At 43.5% G+C, this 24,366-nt stretch overlaps 1 protein-coding gene across 7 annotated transcripts; it reads right to left on the bottom strand.

Moving 5' to 3' along the window:
* Positions 1 to 2,682: 2,682 nt before the first annotated feature.
* On the bottom strand, positions 2,683 to 24,355 carry LOC106563683 (phosphatidylinositol-binding clathrin assembly protein). 7 transcript variants are annotated; one of them, XM_014129481.2, is made up of 20 exons: positions 24,045 to 24,355; positions 23,536 to 23,653; positions 21,829 to 21,971; positions 21,046 to 21,121; positions 20,736 to 20,838; positions 20,333 to 20,426; positions 20,114 to 20,225; positions 17,999 to 18,105; positions 17,004 to 17,045; positions 15,096 to 15,181; positions 13,177 to 13,270; positions 12,808 to 12,923; positions 12,474 to 12,574; positions 9,210 to 9,347; positions 9,063 to 9,093; positions 8,659 to 8,797; positions 8,136 to 8,159; positions 7,961 to 8,017; positions 6,653 to 6,772; positions 2,683 to 5,808 (listed from the first exon to the last, which is right to left on the bottom strand). In XM_014129481.2, the coding sequence occupies exons 2-20, from the start codon at positions 23,615 to 23,617 to the stop codon at positions 5,776 to 5,778; spliced, it is 1,698 nt and encodes a 565-aa protein (XP_013984956.1). In that variant the 5' UTR covers positions 23,618 to 23,653; positions 24,045 to 24,355; the 3' UTR covers positions 2,683 to 5,775. The 7 variants fall into 7 exon arrangements, with proteins under 7 accessions (XP_013984956.1, XP_013984951.1, XP_013984950.1 ...); XM_014129476.2 differs by having other exon boundaries at positions 9,213 to 9,347; positions 23,536 to 24,353; XM_014129475.2 differs by having other exon boundaries at positions 23,536 to 24,352.
* Between the last annotated feature and the right edge of the window lie 11 nt (positions 24,356 to 24,366).

Below are 24,366 nucleotides of genomic sequence, written 5' to 3'. Positions count from 1 at the left end.
AATGACAGTCAATCATTACTTTAAGACATGAAGGTCAGCCAATGCGGAAAATCTCAAGAACTTTGAAAGTTTCTACAAGTGCATGAGGACCGCCACAGGAACGGAAGACCCAGAGTTACCTCTGCTGCAGAGGATAAGTTCATTAGAGTTACCAGCCTCAGAAATTACAGCCCAAATAAATGCTTCACAGAGTTTAAGTAATAGACACATCTCAACATCAACTGTTCAAAGGAGACTACGTGAATCAGGCCTTCATGGTCAAATTGCTGTAAAGAAACAACTACAAAAGGACACCAATAATAAGAAGAGACTTGCTTGGGACAAGAAACACGAGCAATGGACATTAGACCGGTGGAAATCTGTCCTTTGGTCTGTTAAGACCAAATTTGAGATTTTTGGTTCTAACCGCCGTGTTTTTGTGAGACGCAGAGTAGGTGAACGGATGATCTCCGCATGTGTGCTTCCCACCATGAAGCATGGAGGAGGAGGTGTGATGATGTGGGGGTGCTTTGCTGGTGACACTGTCTGTGATTTATTTAGAATTCAAGGCACACTTAAGCAGCATGGCTACCACAGCATTCTACAGTGATACGCCATCCCATCTGGTTTGGACTATCATTTGTTTTTCAAAAGGAAAATGACCCAACACATCTCCAGGCTGCGTAAGGCTATTTGACCAAGAAGGAGAGTGATGGAGTGCTGCATCAGATGACCTGGCCTCCGCAATCACCCGATCTCAACCCAATTGAGATGGTTTGGAATGAGTTAGACCGCAGAGTGAAGGAAAAGCAGCCAAGAAGTGCTCAGCATATGTGGGAACTCCTTCAAGACTGTTGGAAAAGCATTCCAGGTGAAGCTGTTTGAGAGAATGTAGTGAGTGTGCAAAGCTGTCATCAAGGCAAAGGGTGGCTACTTTGAAGAATCTAAAATCTATTTTGATTTGTTTAACACTTTTTTGGTTACTACATGATTCCATATGTGTTATTTCATTGTTTTGATGTCTTCACTGTTATTCTACAATAAAGAAAAAAACCTTGAATGAGTAGGTGTCCAAACCTTTGACTGGTACTGTATATTATAAACTGGGTTTACAAAACATTAAAAACACCTGCTCTTTCAAATCAAATTGTATTGGTCACATACACATGGTTAGCAGATGTTATGTTTCTAGTTCCAACAGTGCAGCAGTATCTAACAGGTCATTTCTAACAATTCCACAACTAAATCTAATATCTAACAAGTCCACAACTAAACCTAATACACACAATCTAGTAAAGGAATGGGATGAGAATATATAAATATAAAATATATCGATGAGCAGTGACAGAGCAGCTAAGATGGAATAGATAGTCTCAATCTTAATGAGCTGTAGTCAATGAACAGCATTCTTACATAGGTATTCCTCTTGTCCAGATGGGATAGGGCAGTGTGCAGTGTGATGGCGATTGCATCGTCTGTGGACCTCTTTCCATGACGTAGACTGACCAGGTGAATCCAGGTGAACGCTACGATCCCTTATTGATGTCACTTGTTAAATTCATTTCAATCAATGTAGATGAAGGTGAGGAGACAGGTTAAAGAAGGACGGGCTCATTGTAATGGCTAGAATGGTATTAATGGAACGGTATCAAACATTATATATATGGAAACCACGTTTGACTCCGTTCCATTGATTCCATTCCATCCATTACAATGAGCCGGTCTTCCTATAGCTCCTCCTCTGGTGGGCACCTACGTCCAGGACTTCCTTCCCAGCGGTGTCTGTGTCCTCCAATGAGCTTTCAGCGACACATACTATAGTAGGGATCAGACCCTGAGAAAGGGGTATTTTATTATAGTTATCCGACCTGTTCAGACCTGTTCCTCATGGAGGTTCATTTATTTTGGTATATTACATATCCTAGGAAGACTGTGACTGACCTAGACAGGGAGACACTCCCTATGAGGGAGAACACATCACAAGATAACAGTATTCTGAATACCAACTTCCTCTGATATGGCAGATTGTTATGTAATGCACTGTTTCCCAATTCCAGTCCTTACGCACCCCAACAGTACTCATTTTTATTGTAACCCTGGACAAATACGCCTGATTCAACATGTCAACAGGCCCTAAATTAGTTGAACGAGGTATGTTTGTTCCGGGCAACAACAAAAATGTGTTCTGTTGAGTGTACTGGAGGACTGGAGTTGGGAAACACTGCTGTAATACATATAGCTAGGTTTCCAGGCTTGTTGTTGTTCACAGCAGGTAGATATTTGTTACTAAAAATAGATGGTAAACTGTGATTCTATGTCATAGTGAGCGATTGTTGCAATACTAGTGGTAGTGAAATTAGTTGTCTTTGCTGCTTTTGAAAGATTATAATTCTCCTATTGTGTTTTTGTGACAGGTCTTTGAAATGGATAGAGAATAGTGACAATCTTCATCTTGTACACGGTTGTTGTGAGTTACATATGGAGTGCTTCAAGGCTCTCTCATATCCAACTCATAAGATCCGATCCAACAAGTATTCATGAGTATGCATAATGCTTCCCCCTGACGATGTTACCTGTCAAGGTGATTCACTGATACCGTATATCCTATAGAAACATCTACCTGCAAGCCATCTCTCCTCTTCCACTGGTGAAGCGGCTACAATGGGCAGCAGGACTACTGCCAAGAACTACATAAAACCTGAGCAAAATATGACATTTTATTCTATTTTATTCCAAAAACAACAACCTCTGCATTTAAAATAAGAACCAATTGTTTATAACAATGTAACTTATCATTGACAATACAGTGTATTATGTATTATCAATCCATTTGATGTCCAAAAAAAAATGAAAATCAAAAGGTATGGGCCCTCACTCCTCAAACAGGACATCCTGGACAATGCTTTCATCACAGGAAAAATGACAGTTTCCAGACAGACAGTATGGTATACAGTAGGTAATACTGTTCTCACATTGTGAAATATGCATATATTATATATAACCAGAGAACGTCAGGCAAAAAGTGAAAACGCATGTTGTTGACATCTTTCAGTGGCCAAAAGATATGGGAGTGAGATTTTCCACTGCAAACACAAAGGATGCATATAGGCAAAGAATGATGTGGTCCAATGACAGGGGGACAAGACAACCTTAGAGATGTCCAAAACTGTTGTCAGAGTACTCAAAAAAGAGCAAGCATTCAACAAATGTATTGAAAATAGCAACGCTTTAATAAAGAGGAGTTTTGCAGACTAATGTCTAGCTAGCTAGGTGACGCATGTCATTCACATTCATGTTGTTTCACAAACGTGTGATCTCATGGCTGATTTGATAGAGCTTCCGAATTGCATTTCGAATGCAACACAGACGTCTTACGGCTATCTGGTGGGACACACATTTATGAATTCCAATGAATGCTTCTGTAAAGAGGTAAGTAAAATATTGGTTTTGCAAACACACGGTAAATGCAATTTCACACATGATCATGCTTTTTACCGGGCACACAAGTCAATAAAAAGACAACACTAATCATGCATAAAGACTTGTCTCTGAAATCAAATTCCTTCAAATTGGATATCAGCAATGTGACCTTGAGAAAAGCTGCGCTTGATGACTTTGGTGCAAAATGTTCCTGTACGGACTGAGAGGACAGTGTCCACTGCCACAATGAAGACACTCTTGGTAGACAAGTTGTGATACTGTTGAACCCAACCCCCATCCCTCATCAAGATGTAGACAAACATTACAGACGTACACCCCATGACATCTCCAAACACAATAACCCCACCACAGCTAGAACAACCCATGTCTCTCCATGGGCCATCACTTACAGAGAACACGTCAAAAACACATGAGGTTATATACAGAGGACAGCAGAACGGTCAGGATTGGTCTATGGGAGTGCACAAACTTGCATGAAACCATTTAACTGACACAGAGGACATTGAGACTGAACTACAACGTTTCAAATAACATCTACACAATGTGGGCTGGTCACAGATCAGAATGCAGTAGTCCGACAGGCCAATGATCAGCAGAATGAGAGGCTCTATAGCGATCTAACAGACGACGGACATGTATTGAGACACGTTACGACACTTGACTACTCGTTGCTAAATACACGCTACCGGATTGCCTGGATGACTTCAGTGACCTCACTGACCTCGGAGGACCCAGAAGCTGGGAGGCCTCGTGGAGGATCACTACCCTGTTTATCTCACGGGGAAGGCATGGACATAGAGAAACACAATCAATAGAAAACAAAGCTTTCCCCAGCCCCTTCGACTGTACATCCCAGCAATGGTTTTAGTTTTGTGCAGTAGAACGCTCACCCCTCCAGGGTTTGTGCTATATATGTTGTCTGTCACCGTTAGTCCCTTTGGGAGTTTGACAGACATGACCCTTGATCACATTTACAGATCCCTGTACTTCCTCCTCACTTGTCCCCTGCCTTCTGCTAAAGTTCCGGACAGCTAGGCTCTCTCTGGGGCTGGAGTTAGCGACAGTATGTCAGATAGTTGCTGATTTACTAGAGCGAGTGTCAGTTTCAGTGTCTCAGGACGCCGTCTCAGAAAGAGCTCCTCAACAACATTCCCCAGTGGTTGGTGAGGAGCTACACTACAATAACTGCCACTCAGAAACACAACGACAGACGCAACAACTCAGTAGGCCTCAACCTGGAGCAGTACAGTTAGCTGGAGAAGAAAAACAAAGAACGCACTCTCCCAACGTTTACTCACAGACAGGGCAAGACTGGTAGGACCATTACAAGAACAGCACATCTATCTATAAAACGCAACCAGTTTCAAAGAGCAGAATCTGTTGTAGCAGCTCAAGAAACATGGATCATATAAAACAACCTCAAGCAGAGCGAACAATGGACGGGACAGCAGAGGCAGAATGTGTTATGACGTTACATATGAAATTATGAGTGGGCCTTCTTCATTGCTTTCATAGGAGTAATACTTTCAGTTTGTGGATGTATGTGGACATGGAATGCTCCATTTCTAACTAGCACAGTGGCCAGTCAATGCCATGCAGACCACAGCTTTCACAGGAACCTATGAAAACAATACACAATAGCCTTTGTACATTTAGATGTCTGAGCGCTACCTAACCCTCAGACAGATACACAGTACATACACACAACATGTGTCTCCAAGCCATTTATCCAAGGTCTTACTACAACTGGCTGTGGAATTTGCAGTTACAACAAAATGGAATGAATACTGATGGTGGTGTACATTGATTTAAATACACAAAAAAAAAGGACACACTTATCCATGTCACAATGATGGCAACAGCAATTCTGACATGAACCTTGGAGAGAAAAGACGTAGCGATACTGTAGTGGTTTGTATGAGATGCTAAGCAGACAATGCGCCTGTAGACATTGATTAAAGTGCGTGCAAACTCTTAGAGAAAGAGAGAGACACTGGTGGATGGGGGCTGGTAGTTGTCTGGAATTCACTACAAAGGGCCAAGCTCCAAACTGGAATACAGCAGTCATCATACCATGGGTTCAGCAGACAGAACATTACCCATTAAAATGATCAAATCAAATACACAATGAATGTGAGCTGTGACTTTTCAAAAGACTTGGATGGGACTATCAGTCATGAAACACAATGTAACAGAGATTCTATTCCACAGAGGCCACTGAAAGAGCACGGACACCAACACGTCTCCAGTCTGTCTCCACCCCGATCTTCTGCTCCTCTATCTTGCATTGTATTTGGTTCTGGATTGGTTTGTTTTGTCTCTCTGCTTTGCTGTCATGGTAAAATACTCCCGGTCCTACATGAAGTGCATCTGCATAGGAAAATAAGCCTGTTACGGTTTAATAACAGATCATTCAGTGTAAGAAACAAAACAGTACAGTAATACTACAAAAAGTAATATAGTAACAAGGTCTTACATTATTCCAGAACCTACTAACAAACCAACAGTAATTGGCATTGACAAATGAAGTATTAAACAGTAAGTGATTAATTATAAAGGAGCAGAGACAGGATTAGAAGTATGATTATGACTAGCCTACTTAGGCCTCTTAACTGATGCCTTGAATCATGACTCACATGCCAGAAGTGGTTAGGGAGAGGACCATGAGGAGAGAGGACAGTGAGGAGAGAGGACAGTGAGGAGTGGAGAGAGGACAGTGAGGAGTGGAGAGAGGACAGTGAGGAGTGGAGAGAGGACAGTGAGGAGTGGCGAGAGGACCGTGAGGAGAGAGGACAGTGAGGAGTGGAGAGAGGACAGTGAGGAGTGGAGAGAGGACAGTGAGGAGTGGAGAGAGGACAGTGAGGAGTGGAGAGAGGACAGTGAGGAGTGGAGAGAGGACAGTGAGGAGTGGAGAGAGGACAGTGAGGAGTGGCGAGAGGACAGTGAGGAGAGGAGAGAGGACCGTGAGGAGAGAGGACAGTGAGGAGTGGAGAGAGGACAGTGAGGAGTGGAGAGAGGACAGTGAGGAGTGGAGAGAGGACAGTGAGGAGTGGAGAGAGGACAGTGAGGAGTGGAGAGAGGACGGTGAGGAGTGGAGAGAGGACAGTGAGGAGTGAGAGGAAGGTTGGGAGTGGACAGTGAAGAGAGGACGGTGAGGAAAATACAGTAAAGAGAGGACAGTGAGGAGAGGACAGTGAGAAGTGGACAGTAAAGAGAGGACAGTGGGGATTACCTGGGCTCCTGGCATGGGGGCAAATGGATTGGTGTGTCGCAGGACAGGCTGGTTGTACATCATAGACTGTGGTGCCATCATAGGGACTCCACCCATCTGCCCCATCTGATGAGGAGGCATCTATGACGGAGGGAGGGAGACGAAATGTCACCTGAGGATCAGTGGTCTTGGTGTGCAGATCCCCCCTCATTGTTAGGCCTGGGTACTGTACCATGGTGCAGATCATTCCTCATTGTTAGGCCTGGGTACTGTACCATGGTGCAGATCATTCCTTATCGTTAGGCCTGGGTACTGTACCATGGTGCAGATCATTCCTCATTGTTAGGCCTGGGTACTGTACCATGGTGCAGATCATTCCTCATTGTTAGGCCTGGGTACTGTACCATGGTGCAGATCATTCCTCATTGTTAGGCCTGGGTACTGTACCATGGTGCAGATCATTCCTCATTGTTAGGCCTGGGTACTGTACCATGGTGCAGATCATTCCTTATTGTTAGGCCTGGGTACTGTACCATGGTGCAGATCATTCCTCATTGTTAGGCCTGGGTACTGTACCATGGTGCAGATCATTCCTCATTGTTAGGCCTGGGTACTGTACCATGGTGCAGATCATTCCTTATTGTTAGGCCTGGGTACTGTACCATGGTGCAGATCATTCCTCATTGTTAGGCCTGGGTACTGTACCATGGTGCAGATCATTCCTCATTGTTAGGCCTGGGTACTGTACCATGGTGCAGATCATTCCTCATTGTTAGGCCTGGGTACTGTACCATGGTGCAGATCATTCCTCATTGTTAGGCCTGGGTACTGTACCATGGTGCAGATCATTCCTTATTGTTAGGCCTGGGTACTGTACCATGGTGCAGATCATTCCTCATTGTTAGGCCTGGGTACTGTACCATGGTGCAGATCATTCCTCATTGTTAGGCCTGGATACTGTACCATGGTGCAGATCATTCCTCATTGTTAGGCCTTGGTACTGTACCATGGTGCAGATCATTCCTTATTGTTAGGCCTGGGTACTGTACCATGGTGCAGATCATTCCTCATTGTTAGGCCTGGGTACTGTACCATGGTGCAGATCATTCCTTATTGTTAGGCCTGGGTACTGTACCATGGTGCAGATCATTCCTCATTGTTAGGCCTGGGTACTGTACCATGGTGCAGATCATTCCTCATTGTTAGGCCTGGGTACTGTACCATGGTGCAGATCATTCCTTATTGTTAGGCCTGGGTACTGTACCATGGTGCAGATCATTCCTTATTGTTAGGCCTGGGTACTGTACCATGGTGCAGATCATTCCTTACCATTCCATAAACAGGCAGTTGCTGTGTCGTCATGGGAAAAGCGACTGGCGCTGGAGCCTATGGAGAGAAAGGGTGAAATGGAACAATGCAAGACTAGAAGAACAGACTGAGGAATGCACTACAGGTAACTACAGGTAACTACAGGTAGTCCCTCTACAGATAGTCATCTACTTACATAGCCAGTATAGATCATTCCATTCTGCAGCATGAGGGTAAGGAGAGGAGGAGCAATAGCAGGACATGTAGATGGGAATGGATGGTGTGGTGGATAATTGAGTGGAAAATGTAAAGAGAAGATGGATGAAAAAATGAAATGAAAAGAGGAGAGATAATTAGAGTGCAAACTTATTCAAATATGCAGAGGAAAAATGAGAATCGCCCGAGAAGAGCTGCAATAACCACTTCCATTTTGAAAGGTGGGATTTGCAGCAGAATGCCAGTGTATAATGTGTGCTGTTAGATTCCATAAGGAAAGAGTAGATCTAATATATCTAATATCAAAGCCACCTTTTGCATTGCTGGCTTGTCCTTAACATTATATTTGGTGAGAGTAAGCAGGAGACTCTTGCAACGCCAGGAACCCGAGTTCGATTCCCGCTGGGGCCACCCATACGGAAATGTATGCACATACATTATGACTAATGTCTCTTTGTATAAAAGCGTCTGCTAAATGGCATATATTACATACTGTCTCTCACCAGCTGTGGTATGGGCATAGCTTGAGGAGCCATGAGTGTGTGGTGGCTCCAGTTGGGGGTGGTGCATGTGGTTTTGGCCTGCCAGTGAGTCCCCCCTGTGGGCCTCTTCTCTACCAGGTGGGTCCACTGGAGCTCTGGCCTGAGGGGGGTGGGATGGGGTTATGTATCAGATCAGGATTCAGACATTCTTGAGGATGAATAACTAAATAGGGATCCAATATTATACTGTATTATACTGGATCCAATATTATACTGTATTATACTGGATCCAATACTATACTGTATTATACTGGATCCAATACTATATTATACTGGATCCAATACTATACTGTATTATACTGGATCCAATATTATACTGTAGATACTTTGCTCATCGCTCCTTTTCTAAGAGTTTTGACACTCACTTTTTGGCTGGTGTTTCTCCGAACTGCAAGTCTGGAAAATGAGCGATTAAGATGTGTTACATGCTCAGATGTTATTACAGACTATTTAATTCCTACTGAAAAAGAAAATAATATGTGAAGCAACAAGTAAAAGAGAGAGAGACTCACTACCAACAAGGCTGGCTAAAGAGGAGTCCAGGTGACTGGGTATCATCTTTCCCCCAGAGTGCAGCGGTATCCCAGGGCTGTGGGAGTGGATGTGTGTGGGCTGAGCTGGCTTCAGAAGATCCCCTGGGAGCCCCAAACCTGAGGACAGAGACATACAGGGGGATAGAGTTTGTTCTCACAAGGAAAGAGTCCAAGAGTGAATGTTTATTTCCCTTTTGTTTATTATCGATTTAACTTGCTTTGGCAATGTAAACATGTTTCCAATAAAGCCATTTGTATTGAATTAAGTCAGGTCCCACAGAGACAGAGTCAGGCTACAGAGAGTCAGGCTACAGAGAGACAGAAAGTCAGGCTACAGAGAGACAGAGAGAGAGAGAGAGAGAGACAGGCTACAGGGAGACAGAGAGAGGCAGGCTACAGGGAGAGAGAGAGAGAGAGAGAGAGAGAGAGAGAGAGAGAGAGAGAGAGAGAGAGAGAGAGAGTCAGGCTACAGAGAGAGAGAGTCAAGCTACAGGGAGAGAGAGAGAGAGAGAGAGAGAGAGAGACAGAGAGAAAGAGAGAGAGAGAGGCTACAGGGAGAGAGAGAGAGAGAGAGAGAGAGAGAGAGAGAGAGAGAGAGAGAGAGAGGCAGGCTACAGGGGGGAGAGAGAGAGGCAGGCTACAGGGAGAGAGAGAGAGAGGCAGGCTACAGGGGGAGAGAGAGAGAGGCAGGCTACAGGGAGAGAGAGAGAGAGAGAGAGAGTCAGGCTACAGGTTACAGGGAGAGAGAGAGCGAGAGAGAGAGAGAGTCAGGCTGCAGGCTACAGGTTAATAGCCCTAGCCTCAAGCATATTGTAAGGCTGTTTCAGTCCTGTCATATTGTAAGGCTGTTTCAGTTCTGTCATATTGTAAGGCTGTTTCAGTCCTGTCATATTGTAAGGCTGTTTCAGTCCAGTCATATTGTAAGGCTGTTTCAGTCCAGTCATATTGTAAGGCTGTTTCAGTCCAGTCATATTGTAAGGCTATTTCAGTCCTGTCATATTGTAAGGCTGTTTCAGTCCTGTCATATTGTAAGGCTGTTTCAGTCCTGTCATATTGTAAGGCTGTTTCAGTCCTGTCATATTGTAAGGCTGTTTCAGTCCAGTCATATTGTAAGGCTGTTTCAGTCCTGTCATATTGTAAGGCTGTTTCAGTCCTGTCATATTGTAAGGCTGTTTCAGTCCAGTCATATTGTAAGGCTGTTTCAGTCCTGTCATATTGTAAGGCTATTTCAGTCCAGTCATATTGTAAGGCTGTTTCAGTCCTGTCATATTGTAAGGCTGTTTCAGTCCTCTCATATTGTAAGGCTGTTTCAGTCCTGTCATATTGTAAGGCTATTTCAGTCCTGTCATATTGTAAGGCTGTTTCAGTCCTGTCATATTGTAAGGCTGTTTCAGTCCTGTCATATTGTAAGGCTATTTCAGTCCTGTAAGGCTGTTTCAGTCCTGTCATATTGTAAGGCTGTTTCAGTCCTGTCATATTGTAAGGCTGTTTCAGTCCTGTCATATTGTAAGGCTGTTTCAGTCCTGTCATATTGTAAGGCTATTTCAGTCCTGTCATATTGTAAGGCTATTTCAGTCCAGTCATATTGCTGGCTATTTCAGTCCTGTCAGCTGTCCAGTAGAAAGCTACAAGCCACGTTGACTCAGCGATCAGAGAGAGAGAGGGACCCAGCAGGGATAGTTATCATAGAGAGAGAGGGACCCAGCAGGGATAGTTATCATAGAGAGAGAGGGACCCAGCAGGGATAGTTATCATAGAGAGAGAGGGACCCAGCAGGGATAGTTATCATAGAGAGAGAGGGACCCAGCAGGGATAGTTATCATAGAGAGAGAGGGACCCAGCAGGGATAGTTATCATAGAGAGAGAGGGACCCAGCAGGGATAGTTATCATAGAGAGAGAGGGACCCAGCAGGGATAGTTATCATAGAGAGAGAGAGGGACCCAGCAGGGATAGTTATCATAGAGAGAGAGGGACCCAGCAGGGATAGTTATCATAGAGAGAGAGGGACCCAGCAGGGATAGTTATCATAGAGAGAGAGGGACCCAGCAGGGATAGTTATCATAGAGAGAGAGGGACCCAGCAGGGATAGTTATCATAGAGAGAGAGGGACCCAGCAGGGATAGTTATCATAGAGAGAGAGAGGGACCCAGCAGGGATAGTTATCATAGAGAGAGAGAGGGACCCAGCAGGGATAGTTATCATAGAGAGAGAGAGGGACCCAGCAGGGATAGTTATCATGAGAGAGAGAGGGACCCAGCAGGGATAGTTATCATAGAGAGAGAGAGGGACCCAGCAGGGATAGTTATCATAGAGAGAGAGAGGGACCCAGCAGGGATAGTTATCATAGAGAGAGAGGGACCCAGCAGGGATAGTTATCATAGAGAGAGAGGGACCCAGCAGGGATAGTTATCATAGAGAGAGAGGGACCCAGCAGGGATAGTTATCATAGAGAGAGAGGGACCCAGCAGGGATAGTTATCATAGAGAGAGAGGGACTCAGCAGGGATAGTTATCATTGAGAGGAGGAAACTGCATTAGGGACACAACTGGACATTTCACTTCTTCTAACAAAGGTTGGGCTCAGTTCCACTTCAACTCAATTAACATCAATTCAGGAGCATACAATTCACAACCTGTTAAAATGTGCTTGACTTGGTTAGCTTGAAATAATTTGTGGAAGACTTCAGGAGTATACAGTGTGTGTTTGTACTGTATGGATGTGTAGTCTGTGAGCCTCACCTCCCCAGGCGTTGCTGTTAGACGGTACAGTGTGTGTTTGTACTGTATGGATGTGTAGTCTGTGAGCCTCACCTCCCCAGGCGTTGCTGTTAGACGGTACAGTGTGTGTTTGTACTGTATGGATGTGTAGTCTGTGAGCCTCACCTCCCCAGGCGTTGCTGTTAGACGGTACAGTGTGTGTTTGTACTGTATGGATGTGTAGTCTGTGAGCCTCACCTCCCCAGGCGTTGCTGTTAGACGGTACAGTGTGTGTTTGTACTGTATGGATGTGTAGTCTGTGAGCCTCACCTCCCCAGGCGTTGCTGTTAGACGGTACAGTGTGTGTTTGTACTGTATGGATGTGTAGTCTGTGAGCCTCACCTCCCCAGGCGTTGCTGTTAGACGGTACAGTGTGTGTTTGTACTGTATGGATGTGTAGTCTGTGAGCCTCACCTCCCCAGGCGTTGCTGTTAGACGGTACAGTGTGTGTTTGTACTGTATGGATGTGTAGTCTGTGAGCCTCACCTCCCCAGGCGTTGCTGTTAGACGGTACAGTGTGTGTTGTCTGGATGGTTGGGTTGTAGGCGGGCTGGACGTTGAATAGGTCGCTGGTGAGGTTTGGCACGCTGGGGAGACAGAGGAGAGAGTCAGACAGCAGAGATAAAAAAAGAGAGCAGAGCAGACCCCTTCGGGGGGGGGGTTCCTATTCACTAATAACCCAACTTATATACTATAAAGTGATTTAGCTAGCTCCCATCTTTAATAAGATACATAGTGTAGTTATACAGAGCAAACAAACTGAATGAAACATACCCATAGGTCTTAAACACGACAATTATCAGACAGCGGATCTGCTTACTTATTTGTACCGGATAGAACAGATGAGTTGGAGAAGAGTTCTGTGGCCCCACTGCTGCTGTTGGCACTGCCCACTGACTGGGCACTGGGAGAGCTGGTGGGCATGGCTCCCTCATGCTGCGGGACAGACACACAGGAGTGAATCCACATGAGACGAAAGAAAGTACAACAGGGCTGGGTTGTACATGTGTTTCCTAATTAGCCTATATAGGGGTACATTATGTGAAAGAACAATGTATAACAAGTGTTTATAATATGTAAATGATAAGCGTTATAATTTATTCTCACTTATATAAGTATTCATACAGTAATGCATTTACAATGTAATGGGCTATTGAAGAAAGTTGTTCTACAGTGGTAGCAGTCTGACCTGGAGGCTGTTCGGGTCCTCCGTCTGTTCCATGAGGCTGAGGGAGATTCCAGTACTGGACAGTGATGATACAGCACTGGTTAAGGTGCTGGCTCTAGAGAGACCACACAGCGCTTGTCAGGGACCACCACGCACACTAACTGTCACACATAGCACTCTGGGACTAACCACAGGGATCAGAAAAACACTAATAATGTACCTGACTGTGTGCCGTAATTGTATTGCAAAAGACAGGCATTCTACAGCATACCACAACAGTAGTGTGACATTTTTATTGTCAAGACATGACATACTAACTAATGGTGGAGTAGTGACTGATAAATATGTTGACGTGCCTGCTTCAGTGACTGATAAATATGTTGACGTGCCAGCTTCAGTGACTGATAAATATGTTGACATGCCAGCTTCAGTGACTGATAAATATGTTGACGTGCCAGCTTCAGTGACTGATAAATATGTTGACGTGCCAGCTTCAGTGACTGATAAATATGTTGACGTGCCAGCTTCAGTGACTGATAAATATGTTGACGTGCCAGCTTCAGTGACTGATAAATATGTTGACGTGCCAGCTTCAGTGACTGATAAATATGTTGACGTGCCAGCTTCAGTGACTGATAAATATGTTGACGTGCCAGCTTCAGTGACTGATAAATATGTTGACGTGCCAGCTTCAGTGACCGATAAATATGTTGACGTGCCAGCTTCAGTGACCGATAAATATGTTGACGTGCCAGCTTCAGTGACCGATAAATATGTTGACCTGCCAGCTTCAGTGACCGATAAATATGTTGACCTGCCAGCTTCAGTGACCGATAAATATGTTGACGTGCCAGCTTCAGTGACTGATAAATATGTTGACGTGCCAGCTTCAGTGACCGATAAATATGTTGACGTGCCAGCTTCAGTGACTGATAAATATGTTGACGTGCCAGCTTCAGTGACTGATAAATATGTTGACGTGCCAGCTTCAGTGATTGATAAATATGTTGACCTGCCAGCTTCAGTGACCGATAAATATGTTGACCTGCCAGCTTCAGTGACCGATAAATATGTTGACGTGCCAGCTTCAGTGACTGATAAATATGTTGACGTGCCAGCTTCAGTGACCAATAAATATGTTGACGTGCCAGCTTCAGTGGCTGATAAATATGTTGACATGCCAGCTTCAGTGACTGATAAATATGTTGACATGCCAGCTTCAGTGACCGATAAATATGTTGACGTGCCAGCTTCAGTGACCAATAAATATGTTAACGTGCCTGCTTCAGTGACCGATAAATATGTTGACGTGCCAGCTTCAGTGACCAATAAATATGTTGACATGCCAGCTTCAGTGACTGATAAATATGGTGACATGCCAGCTTCAGTGACTGATAAATATGTTGACCTGCCAGCTTCAGTGGCTGATAAATATGTTGACATGCCTGCTTCAGTGACTGATAGATATGTTGACATGCCTGCTTCAGTGACCGATAAACATGTTGACATGCCAGCTTCAGTGACGGATAAATATGTTGACATGCCAGCTTCAGTGACTGATAAATATGTTGACCTGCCAGCTTCAGTGGCTGATAAATATGTTGACATGCCAGCTTCAGTGACTGATAGATATGTTGACATGTCTGCTTCAGTGACTGATATGTTGACATACCTGCTTCAGTGACCGATAAACATGTTGACATGCCAGCTTCAGTGACTGATAAATATGTTGACATGCCAGCTTCAGTGGCTGATAAATATGGTGACATGCCAGCTTCAGTGACTGATAAATATGGTGACATGCCAGCTTCAGTGACTGATATGTTGACATGCCAGCTTCAGTGACCGATAAATATGTTGACATGCCAGCTTCAGTGACTGATAAATATGTTGACATGCCAGCTTCAGTGTAAATGCCTCCTTCAGACTCAAAGTGTTACCTGGTGTCTGTGGAGAGCTCCTTGGTTCTCCTCCCCTCCAGAGAGGCCAGATGCTGCTCCAGAGCTTCCAGGAGGCTGCTAGGGGCCTGATGGAGAAAGGGGGAGGGTGAAGCAACAATACTTTACCAAGGGAGAACAGCATTGTGTAGAGAAATTGGGAAAACACACACACCCAAAAGCGTGCTGTCACACACACACTCACAGGCGCGGTGCGCACAAATTTTTGCACGCACAAGCACACAGACACACACGCGCACACACAGAGCCAAATAACACATTGTTCAGCATAGTCTCCATATTTGCAGGTATTTTTACATATCAATACATCTGGTATAATTAGGTTTGGCTTCACGCCACACATGCGCAGATCAGTCATCTCTCTCATGCAATCAAGTAGACAGGCCTGGGAGGTCATTACAGTGTATGGTCCTGAGGGGTTCAGAATACAGAAAAGAGCTTAGCCCATGCATCTATGCCCCCACACACACAAATCACAGTCCATTAACGGCCAGTTAACCAATGGATTCCGTTTTATATGCTAAGTTGAGTATCACTATTCATTCATGAATATTAATGTAATAAATTGTATTTTACAGGTTAGAGGAGACATAATATTAGTGGATGCTACAATTCTGTCATTAACTTAGTGTCCAATTCAAAAAGGGTTTGGGAGCCAAACGAGTTAACTGACAGAAAAGCCAAATATCTGATGAAAATTAGGTAAACACATTTGGCAAATGAATAGCATATTTTATAAAGATCTAAAAAAAGATGGTTTAATAAACCAAGGATGAGCAAATTAATTTTGCACATGTCATACCCATGTTTCAACCAGAGGCTTGCTTTCCATTACAGAACACAATCTTAACACATGCAGCAACTTGTACAATTATTTGGGGGAAACGTGAATAATTAGAATTCTGGATATCCTTCTTCAGATGCTAGAATATTCTAAAGGTTTAAAGTAAAGAAAAAACATCTACAGCTCAGTAAAGACATGGGTTACTATTTAGTTGAACAGGGATACATAAGGTCTTCATAAGCACTGCAAACATGACATAACAGTTGACAGAACCATTTGTTCATGATTGTTTTTCCCAATGTGGAGGGAAACACCATGAGTGTCATTGAAGAAAGCTTCAACAAGCGTTTGTAGCGTTACATCAGATGTTATGCACTGCTTAGGATGGCATTATGGACACTTTTCAAGAAATATTTGCAGAAACCAATTTGGTAGAAACCATTCGCTGCTCTCCCCACAGCTATTTTGATGGGATATCTTTTCAGGTAAAATATGTACAATAGTGTTCATTTTGAGGCAACACAAAGTTAAACTGTATGAGAAATCATGAAGGGATGTCAAACCTTGATGTACAAAAGGCTTATATGGGCAACACCATAGGCCCATATCTGCTAGGACAGAGGCTGAATTTGCCTGACTTTTCAGTGTCATTTCAAAATCAAACTAAATGTATTTTGTGATTCAACTAGAAAAAAAATACTAAAATCAAGGTAAAGCAAAAAAAAATCACCAGCACTTGACCCCCCACTTCTAGATCCAACTCTACTGTTAGCTACGTTATTGAGGAAAAATGTCCTTTCTATGCCTGTGATATGTGGTTGTCCCAACTAGCTATCTTAAGATGAATGCACTAACTGTAAGTCGCTCTGGATAAGAGCGTCTGCTATATCACTAAAACGTATGTTTTGCACAATCTCCAAAATTAGGAAGGGTCACATATTTGGAACCCATTTTGAAAGTAGCCCCCTCTGTACCCCAGAGCTCAGAGAGAGGGGGGTTCATCAGAATGAGAGGAAGGGCTTGTGGAAGTCTGTAGGGTGAGTAGGGAATGAGAGCGTTTACAATGGAGCCACATGGGAGATATTGAGATGAAATGTACCACTGACCTGTGTGAGATCGGGGATGTCACCCTGATCAATTCCAACTTGCTGTGTCACAAAAAAGGAGGGAGGGGGGGGGGCAAAAACCAAACATAATTTAAAAAAATAAACAAACAAACAAATGAACAAACAACCACGGAATAAAGGGGGGGTAGGTGTGTGGAGGAGGGAAATAGAAGAATGAAACCAAAGGATCCATTACTCCATGCACTGACTACAAACAAAACAATAAAAAGACAACAGGGGAATTGGCATGCCCACACGTACATACAGTACACACACACACAGGATCTGAAGACTGGTTTGAAATGAATGTTTACACATTGAAATGCCATTGACAGGTGGGCCGGGTACATTGGGCTGTAATACTCATGTGACTGCAAGGTGAGAAACATCCAAAAGAAACACACAACTAATGTTGACTTTGAACGAAAAAGGCAGGGGAACAAATGACAAACACATTGTTAGACGACTAAATGAATGGGCCCTTAAAGTCAACGTTAGCCCGTTTTTGGATAGAACCCCACCCCCATCACCCCAAACCTTCCTCCAAATAGTAACCAAATCAGTAAAGACAGCAAGAACGCCTTTTAATAAGAGAATGCAGGAGAAACTATAAAACTACAGAGAGACACTAATTATCTTCGCAATACGGCCTTCTGAATTACAAGTAGTACTTCACTTGGATAACAGCAGACATTCATCATTGCAAAAGAGAGAAAGGGAAGGAAAGAGTAAGAAAAAAACCTCTTGCTTAGACATGCAACGCAGGCATCAGAACAGGCAGCACATGGAGGGGCCTTCACTGTGAGATTTTTATGCCCACTAATAGGCTAACCTCTGCATTCATGACCTCAGCATGAGCCTCCACCACACGGCAACAGAGGGACAGGGAGAAAGAGACGGAGAGGAGCAGAGGTCTAGGAGAAGAGCCCTACCTTCCTGCTGGATCTATCTGAAACCTTCCTTTCCTCAACACAAGCGAAACAGGGAAACATTACCTCTGCAACTTTGAGAAACTCTGACAGCTTGGTCATTCTGTTGAGAAACGTCTTATAGATCTCCAGGGCGTCTTTGCATTGGTTCTTCTTCATGTCAAAATATTTCTCTTTAGGATAAAAAAAAAAGAGGATATGTTAACTAAGCAAAGAACAAAAGAAAAAGGGACAAAGGATTTTAGCTAGTTCTTTTGTAGATACATTTACAAACATCCTAGTAACACCATAGTGACATCCCTAGTAACACCATAGTGACATCCTAGTAACACCATAGTAACACCCTAGTAACACCATAGTGACATCCTAGTAACACCATAGTGACACCCTAGTAACACCATAGTAACACCATAGTAACACCATAGTGACATCCTAGTAACACCATAGTGACACCCTAGTAACACCATAGTGACATCCTAGTAACACCATAGTAACACCATAGTAACACCCTAGTGACACCCTAGTGACATCCTAGTGACACCCTAGTAACACCATAGTAACACCATAGTGACATCCTAGTAACACCATAGTAACACCCTAGTGACACCCTAGTGACATCCTAGTGACATCCTAGTAACACCATAGTAACACCATAGTGACACCCTAGTGACACCCTAGTGACATCCTAGTGACATCCTAGTAACACCATAGTAACACCATAGTAACACCATAGTGACACCATAGTGACACCCTAGTAACACCATAGTAACACCATAGTAACACCATAGTGACATCCTAGTAACACCATAGTGACACCCTAGTGACACCCTAGTAACACCATAGTAACACCATAGTAACACCATAGTAACACCCTAGTGACACCCTAGTGACATCCTAGTGACATCCTAGTAACACCATAGTAACACCATAGTAACACCATAGTGACATCCTAGTAACACCATAGTGACACCCTAGTAACACCCTAGTAACACCCTAGTAACACCATAGTAACACCATAGTGACACCCTAGTAACACCATAGTGACACCCTAGTAACACCATAGTAACATCCTAGTAACACCATAGTAACACCATAGTGACACCATAGTAACACCATAGTGATACCCTAGTGACACCATAGTGACACCCTAGTAACACCATAGTAACATCCTAGTAACATCCTAGTAACACCATAGTAACACCATAGTGACACCATAGTGACACCCTAGTAACACCATAGTGACACCCTAGTGACACCCTAGTAACATCCTAGTGACATCCTAGTAACACCCTAGTAACACCATAGTGACACCCTAGTGACACCCTAGTGACACCCTAGTGACACCCTAGTAACATCCTAGTGACACCCTAGTAACACCCTAGTAACACCCTAGGACACCCTAGTAACATCCTAGTGACATCCTAGTAACACCATAGTGACATCCTAGTGACACCATAGTGACATCCTAGTGACACCCTAGTAACCCCTAGTGACACCCTAGTGACACCCTAGTGACACCCTAGTGACATCCTAGTGACATCCTCGTAACACCATAGTGACACCCTAGTAACACCCTAGTAACACCCTAGTGACACCCTAGTAACACCATAGTGACACCCTAGTAACACCATAGTGACACCCTAGTAACACCATAGTGACACCCTAGTGACACCCTAGTGACACCCTAGTAACACCATAGTGACATCCTAGTAACATCCTAGTAACACCATAGTGACACCCTAGTAACACCATAGTGACACCATAGTGACACCATAGTGACATCCTAGTAACATCCTAGTAACACCATAGTGACATCCTAGTAACACCCTAGTGACATCCTAGTGACACCATAGTGACATCCTAGTAACACCATAGTGACATCCTAGTGACACCATAGTGACATCCTAGTGACACCATAGTGACACCCTAGTAACACCATAGTGACATCCTAGTGACACCCTAGTGACACCCTAGTGACACCATAGTGACACCCTAGTAACACCCTAGTGACACCCTAGTGACACCCTAGTGACACCCTAGTGACACCCTAGTGACACCCTAGTGACACCCTAGTGACACCCTAGTGACACCCTAGTAACACCCTAGTAACACCCTAGTAACACCCTAGTAACACCCTCGTAACACCATAGTTATCTTCTAACTAACAGATAGTGTACTTACCCAGCATGTTGATAACTCCTTCATTGTAGGCAGCAAAGAGGCGGATGGAGTCTTTAAAGAGCAGCAAGAAGGCGCTGTTGATGACGCCATTGGTCAGTTCATTAGAGTTAGCCTGGGAAGAGAACAGATGCGACATTGAGATTTCATACTGACAGCTAGCTCACTGTCATCATGTAGCCCATATTAAGGACCGCTCAACACCACAACCATGCAGCCTACCTGAAAGTCCAGCAGAGCATCCAGCTGATTCTGAATGATAGGTAGAGTCTTGATCAGCTTGTCAACGGTCATGGTGCGCATCATACCATCAACCCTGTCAGCAAGAGACAGGCAGCGCCACTTTAACAGGACAAGTGGTGACTGACTAACATGTTCATACAGCATGAATCAAACAACTCCCTGTCAATCATGTTGATACGTAATATAATCCACACATTATCCAAAGAGGCTGCTGAAATAAATGACTTGTTTAGCTGGATTACCTTCAATCTAATTAAAGGCTTGTCCCCAATTATTGCCACTGTTTCTCCCTCTTGAGGTGGGCCTGGCCACTGAGGTAAAGTATGTATCCCAGGGTGACAATGTGGAGGTTTTCCACACTAGCCACTACAGGACATCTTACCCCCTCTTCATCTTGGTGAAGTCCACAGCCACCAGTCTGTAGGACAGGGCCTTTTCATTCAGATACCTGCTGTAGCGTCTGATGAACGTTGACATATCAGAACCTGGCAGAGAGGGAGCACTTACATTCATATTTAGAGTGCTGGCCTGGCAGCTTACAGAGCCACACCTCTGCAGCGCATTCAGAGTGACAGTTTGAATTGTTGTACTGCACACTGTTGTTCATGCATTGCACGATTATAATGTTTTTTATGCATGTACAGTATGTCTCTGGTGCGAAATGGCTTGCGTTGAAAAATTCCCTACAGTACCTTGTAATGCCCCCTTATCCAAGAAGTTGCTCAGGTTAAAAAGTGTGTTTCTGGACGCCAGGTACTGAATTAATCGCTGGTGATAAAATACAGAGAGAGTGGGATCAAAACCAGTAAGAATAAAGATTCAATCAAATGTTTTAATTCCAGAGTACAGTGCATAATATAATAATACATTATATGCCATTTAGCAGACACTTTTAACCAAAGCGACTTACAGTCATGCGTGCATACATTTCACATACGGGTGGTCCCGGGAATTGAACCCACCATCCTGGCGTTGCAAGTGTCATGCTCTACCAGTAACAATTGAGCTACAGTGAAGCCAGTCATTGCCGTACATCATTGGGCTCCCGAGTGGCGCAGCGGTCTAAGGCACTGCATCTCAGTGCTTGAGGCGTCACTACAGACAACCTGGTTTGAATCCCGCTGTATCACAACCGGCTGTGATTGGGAGTCCCATAGGGCGGCGCACAATTGGCCCAGCGTCGTCTGGGTTTGGCCAGTGTAGGCCATCATTGTAAATAAGAATTTGTTCTTAACTGATTTGTCTAATTAAATAAAGGTTAAATAAAAAAATATAAAATAAAAATCGGACAAGTGGGGACATTTTGCCGGTCCCCACAAGGAAAAGTGCTATTTTAGGCTTAGAGGTTACGGTTAGGAGTTTTTATTTTATTTAGTTAGGGTTAGGTCTAGTTTTAGGCTTAGTGTTAAGGTTAGGCTTATGGTTAGGTTAAAACTGTGTGTGTGTGTGCGCATGTGTGTGTGTTTGTTACGCACCTCGTTGCCGTACATCATGAGGTGGTGCGTGGTGATGAGGGATTTGAACACCACCACCCAGCTGTTGTTGGCCGTCCTCTCAAACAACGTGTCAGCCAGGTGGGGGACACTCACGGTCAGCTCGTTGGTGCAGTGGATCAGGTCTGCCAAAAAACACGGCATGTGGACAATTAAACATTGGATAGTGGTTTCTGTGGTTTACATATAGTCTACTTTACAGGTTGATCAACTCATGTGAAGATTCCTAACCGCAGTTGGATCTCTGGTCGGCACCTCCCACCCTTGAAAAAGATCCTGTTACTAGCGAATTAACTATCACTTATTATGCCTTAATTACAGTGACTAACCAGCGATTAACATTTCAAACTGGAAATCTGATTGTAAAGCAGACGGTGATCAAAAGAACTCAAATATAATTATGTATTCCTTCCAGACATTTGACTGTAGGAGGGATTTCCCTCCCAGGAGTTTAAGCTTATGCTAAACCATACAAGAGAATATAAAAGTACATTTCCTACATTCTTACCCACAGGATTTTTCCACTTTCCTCAAAGACTGAAATTTGAACTATGTGAGGCATCAGGATAATCCATAGCATTACAGACTCTTTAAATAACTACATTTGCAGTAGGCTACCACATTTTTAAGTCTTCGATTCCACTCAGAAATTACATTTTTTTATTATTTTAGCTTATGTAATTGCACACAAAATGACTCTAACATGACTCAAATTTGCACAACTGATTACTTCCAATAAAGATTGGGTAAATAGAGAATTCTATAATGAAAAATTCCTTCCCAGAAAATAACCAGAGCGGCAACACAAGATTTGTTCCATTGAACCAATAACCCTCTGGGTCTGTGTTGTTACAGGACAGGCCTGACTGAGCTTCAGTGATTGACTGGACAAAGTCATTATTGGGGTAGAAAGCCACCTAACCTAATCATCAGCAGTTAAATGTGGAGAAATGACTTGATATCAATACACACTCCAGTTCCCCACCACACAGATAATCATAGAAATGTTGAGATCAAGGTTGTCTATGATACTGTTGTCATTGCACTAATATGAATGGCCCATGGACACCAGCTCACCACAGACTAAAGTAGCTGAGAAACCTCAAAGGCTACATACAGCACAGTATACTGTGCCTTTAAGGCAGCAATAATATCTGAATAATACCATTGTTAATAAGTTATTAGTCTTAAATTAGACTTATTTTAGTCTAAAACTCAGTAGGAAATAGAGGAAATAATAGGTAGATGAACTCAAATTATGCCTCTAAAGCTAAACTGCCAGAAAATGTTAGCCTACATAGCCTGTCCTATTAAATGAGGAAATGATTGCATTATTATTTCATACAATGATGAATAAGGTAATAGGCTATTTATGATCACAATGTGTGCATTTGCATATATGACACTGAGTAATAACCTATTTGTCTCATTATGTTTAGGCTACAGTACGATAGCCTACTGTAGGATGATGACACTGTAATGATTGACTACATGAGCTGTTGAAGGCTATGATGCGCAATTATTCATAGCCTATTACCATAGAATGTCGAAAACCTTGCTATTAAAAATACACCAATGGCCAATCAAACATGATGAACATACAGGTCTTGTTGAATATTCAATGTTACCAATGCTTTTTGTTGCGAAATATGTAGTAACGGCGGGACACTGGTGGTCTACTTAACCTACAGTCAAGGTGTTTCTTCTTGGGTCCGCTGACTTCATGCGTCGTGGCCTTGCAGACCGCTTTGCTTATAGCGGATCCTGTCATGCTGTGCTGAGCCGCAGCGATCCGATCCGTGATAGACTGTCCAGACATGTTCCAAAAGCAAGTAATCGGGGAATTAGAAATCAAAATGTCTTTAGTGGTGATTGGGAGCGTGCCCTCTAAACAGATTGCCCGTCTGAAAACAAAAAACGTACACTGACTTGAATCCGATGGCAGAATTCATACGGCAGCCAAATAAAATAGACGGCTACATTCAGTAAACCATATATTTTATTGGCAATCCAATGGTCCACACATACAAATTCAAACACCTTATCCAAAACGGACCACACCGAAATCAGCCGATAATGATTCGTTCGGATGGTCGTGAATGTATCCCCGTAAAAGCTTTCTAAGGGTGATGCCAGTTAGTGAACAGCCAGTACAGTATACTACATGAACAGCAGCAATCATTGATTAGGTAGCCTACCAATGCTCGGTTGATCACTCAACGTTCACGCTGGTTAGATGATTGCTGCTAGACTGATTTTGAAGACGTACAAAATAGCATGATTAGTGTATTTTCTCTCGAGCTTCCCGGTGTTCGTGTCGAGGTCTTGTAGCAGTGACACCGAGTTTTTCCATATCCTTTTATTGCCGTGCTCTATATGGTTTAATCTGAAGGCATTTACAAATGGTTCTTACATCTTACAAATGTTTTTTTGTTAGGTGGCTGATTATTCATTTTTTCAGTTAAACTTCATGTGTAAAATGGCAGTATCGCCTATGAATCAGGTGACTTAGAAAGGGGT

Source organism: Salmo salar, chromosome ssa11, assembly GCF_905237065.1.
Source record: "Salmo salar chromosome ssa11, Ssal_v3.1, whole genome shotgun sequence".
Classification (NCBI taxonomy): domain Eukaryota; kingdom Metazoa; phylum Chordata; class Actinopteri; order Salmoniformes; family Salmonidae; genus Salmo; species Salmo salar.
Note: the sequence above shows the minus strand (reverse complement) of the source record. Positions and strands in the feature narration are given on the sequence as shown.

Coding starts and splice junctions, on each gene's coding strand:
- LOC106563683 (XM_014129475.2), bottom strand. CDS start 23,665: ATGTCTGGACAGTCTATCACGGATCGGATCGCTGCGGCTCAGCACAGC. Junction 17,046..17,998: donor AGTTTCTCAAAGTTGCAGAG/GTAATGTTTCCC, acceptor TTTGTGACACAG/CAAGTTGGAATTGATCAGGG. Junction 8,160..8,658: donor CTATGCCCATACCACAGCTG/GTGAGAGACAGT, acceptor CTCATGCTGCAG/AATGGAATGATCTATACTGG.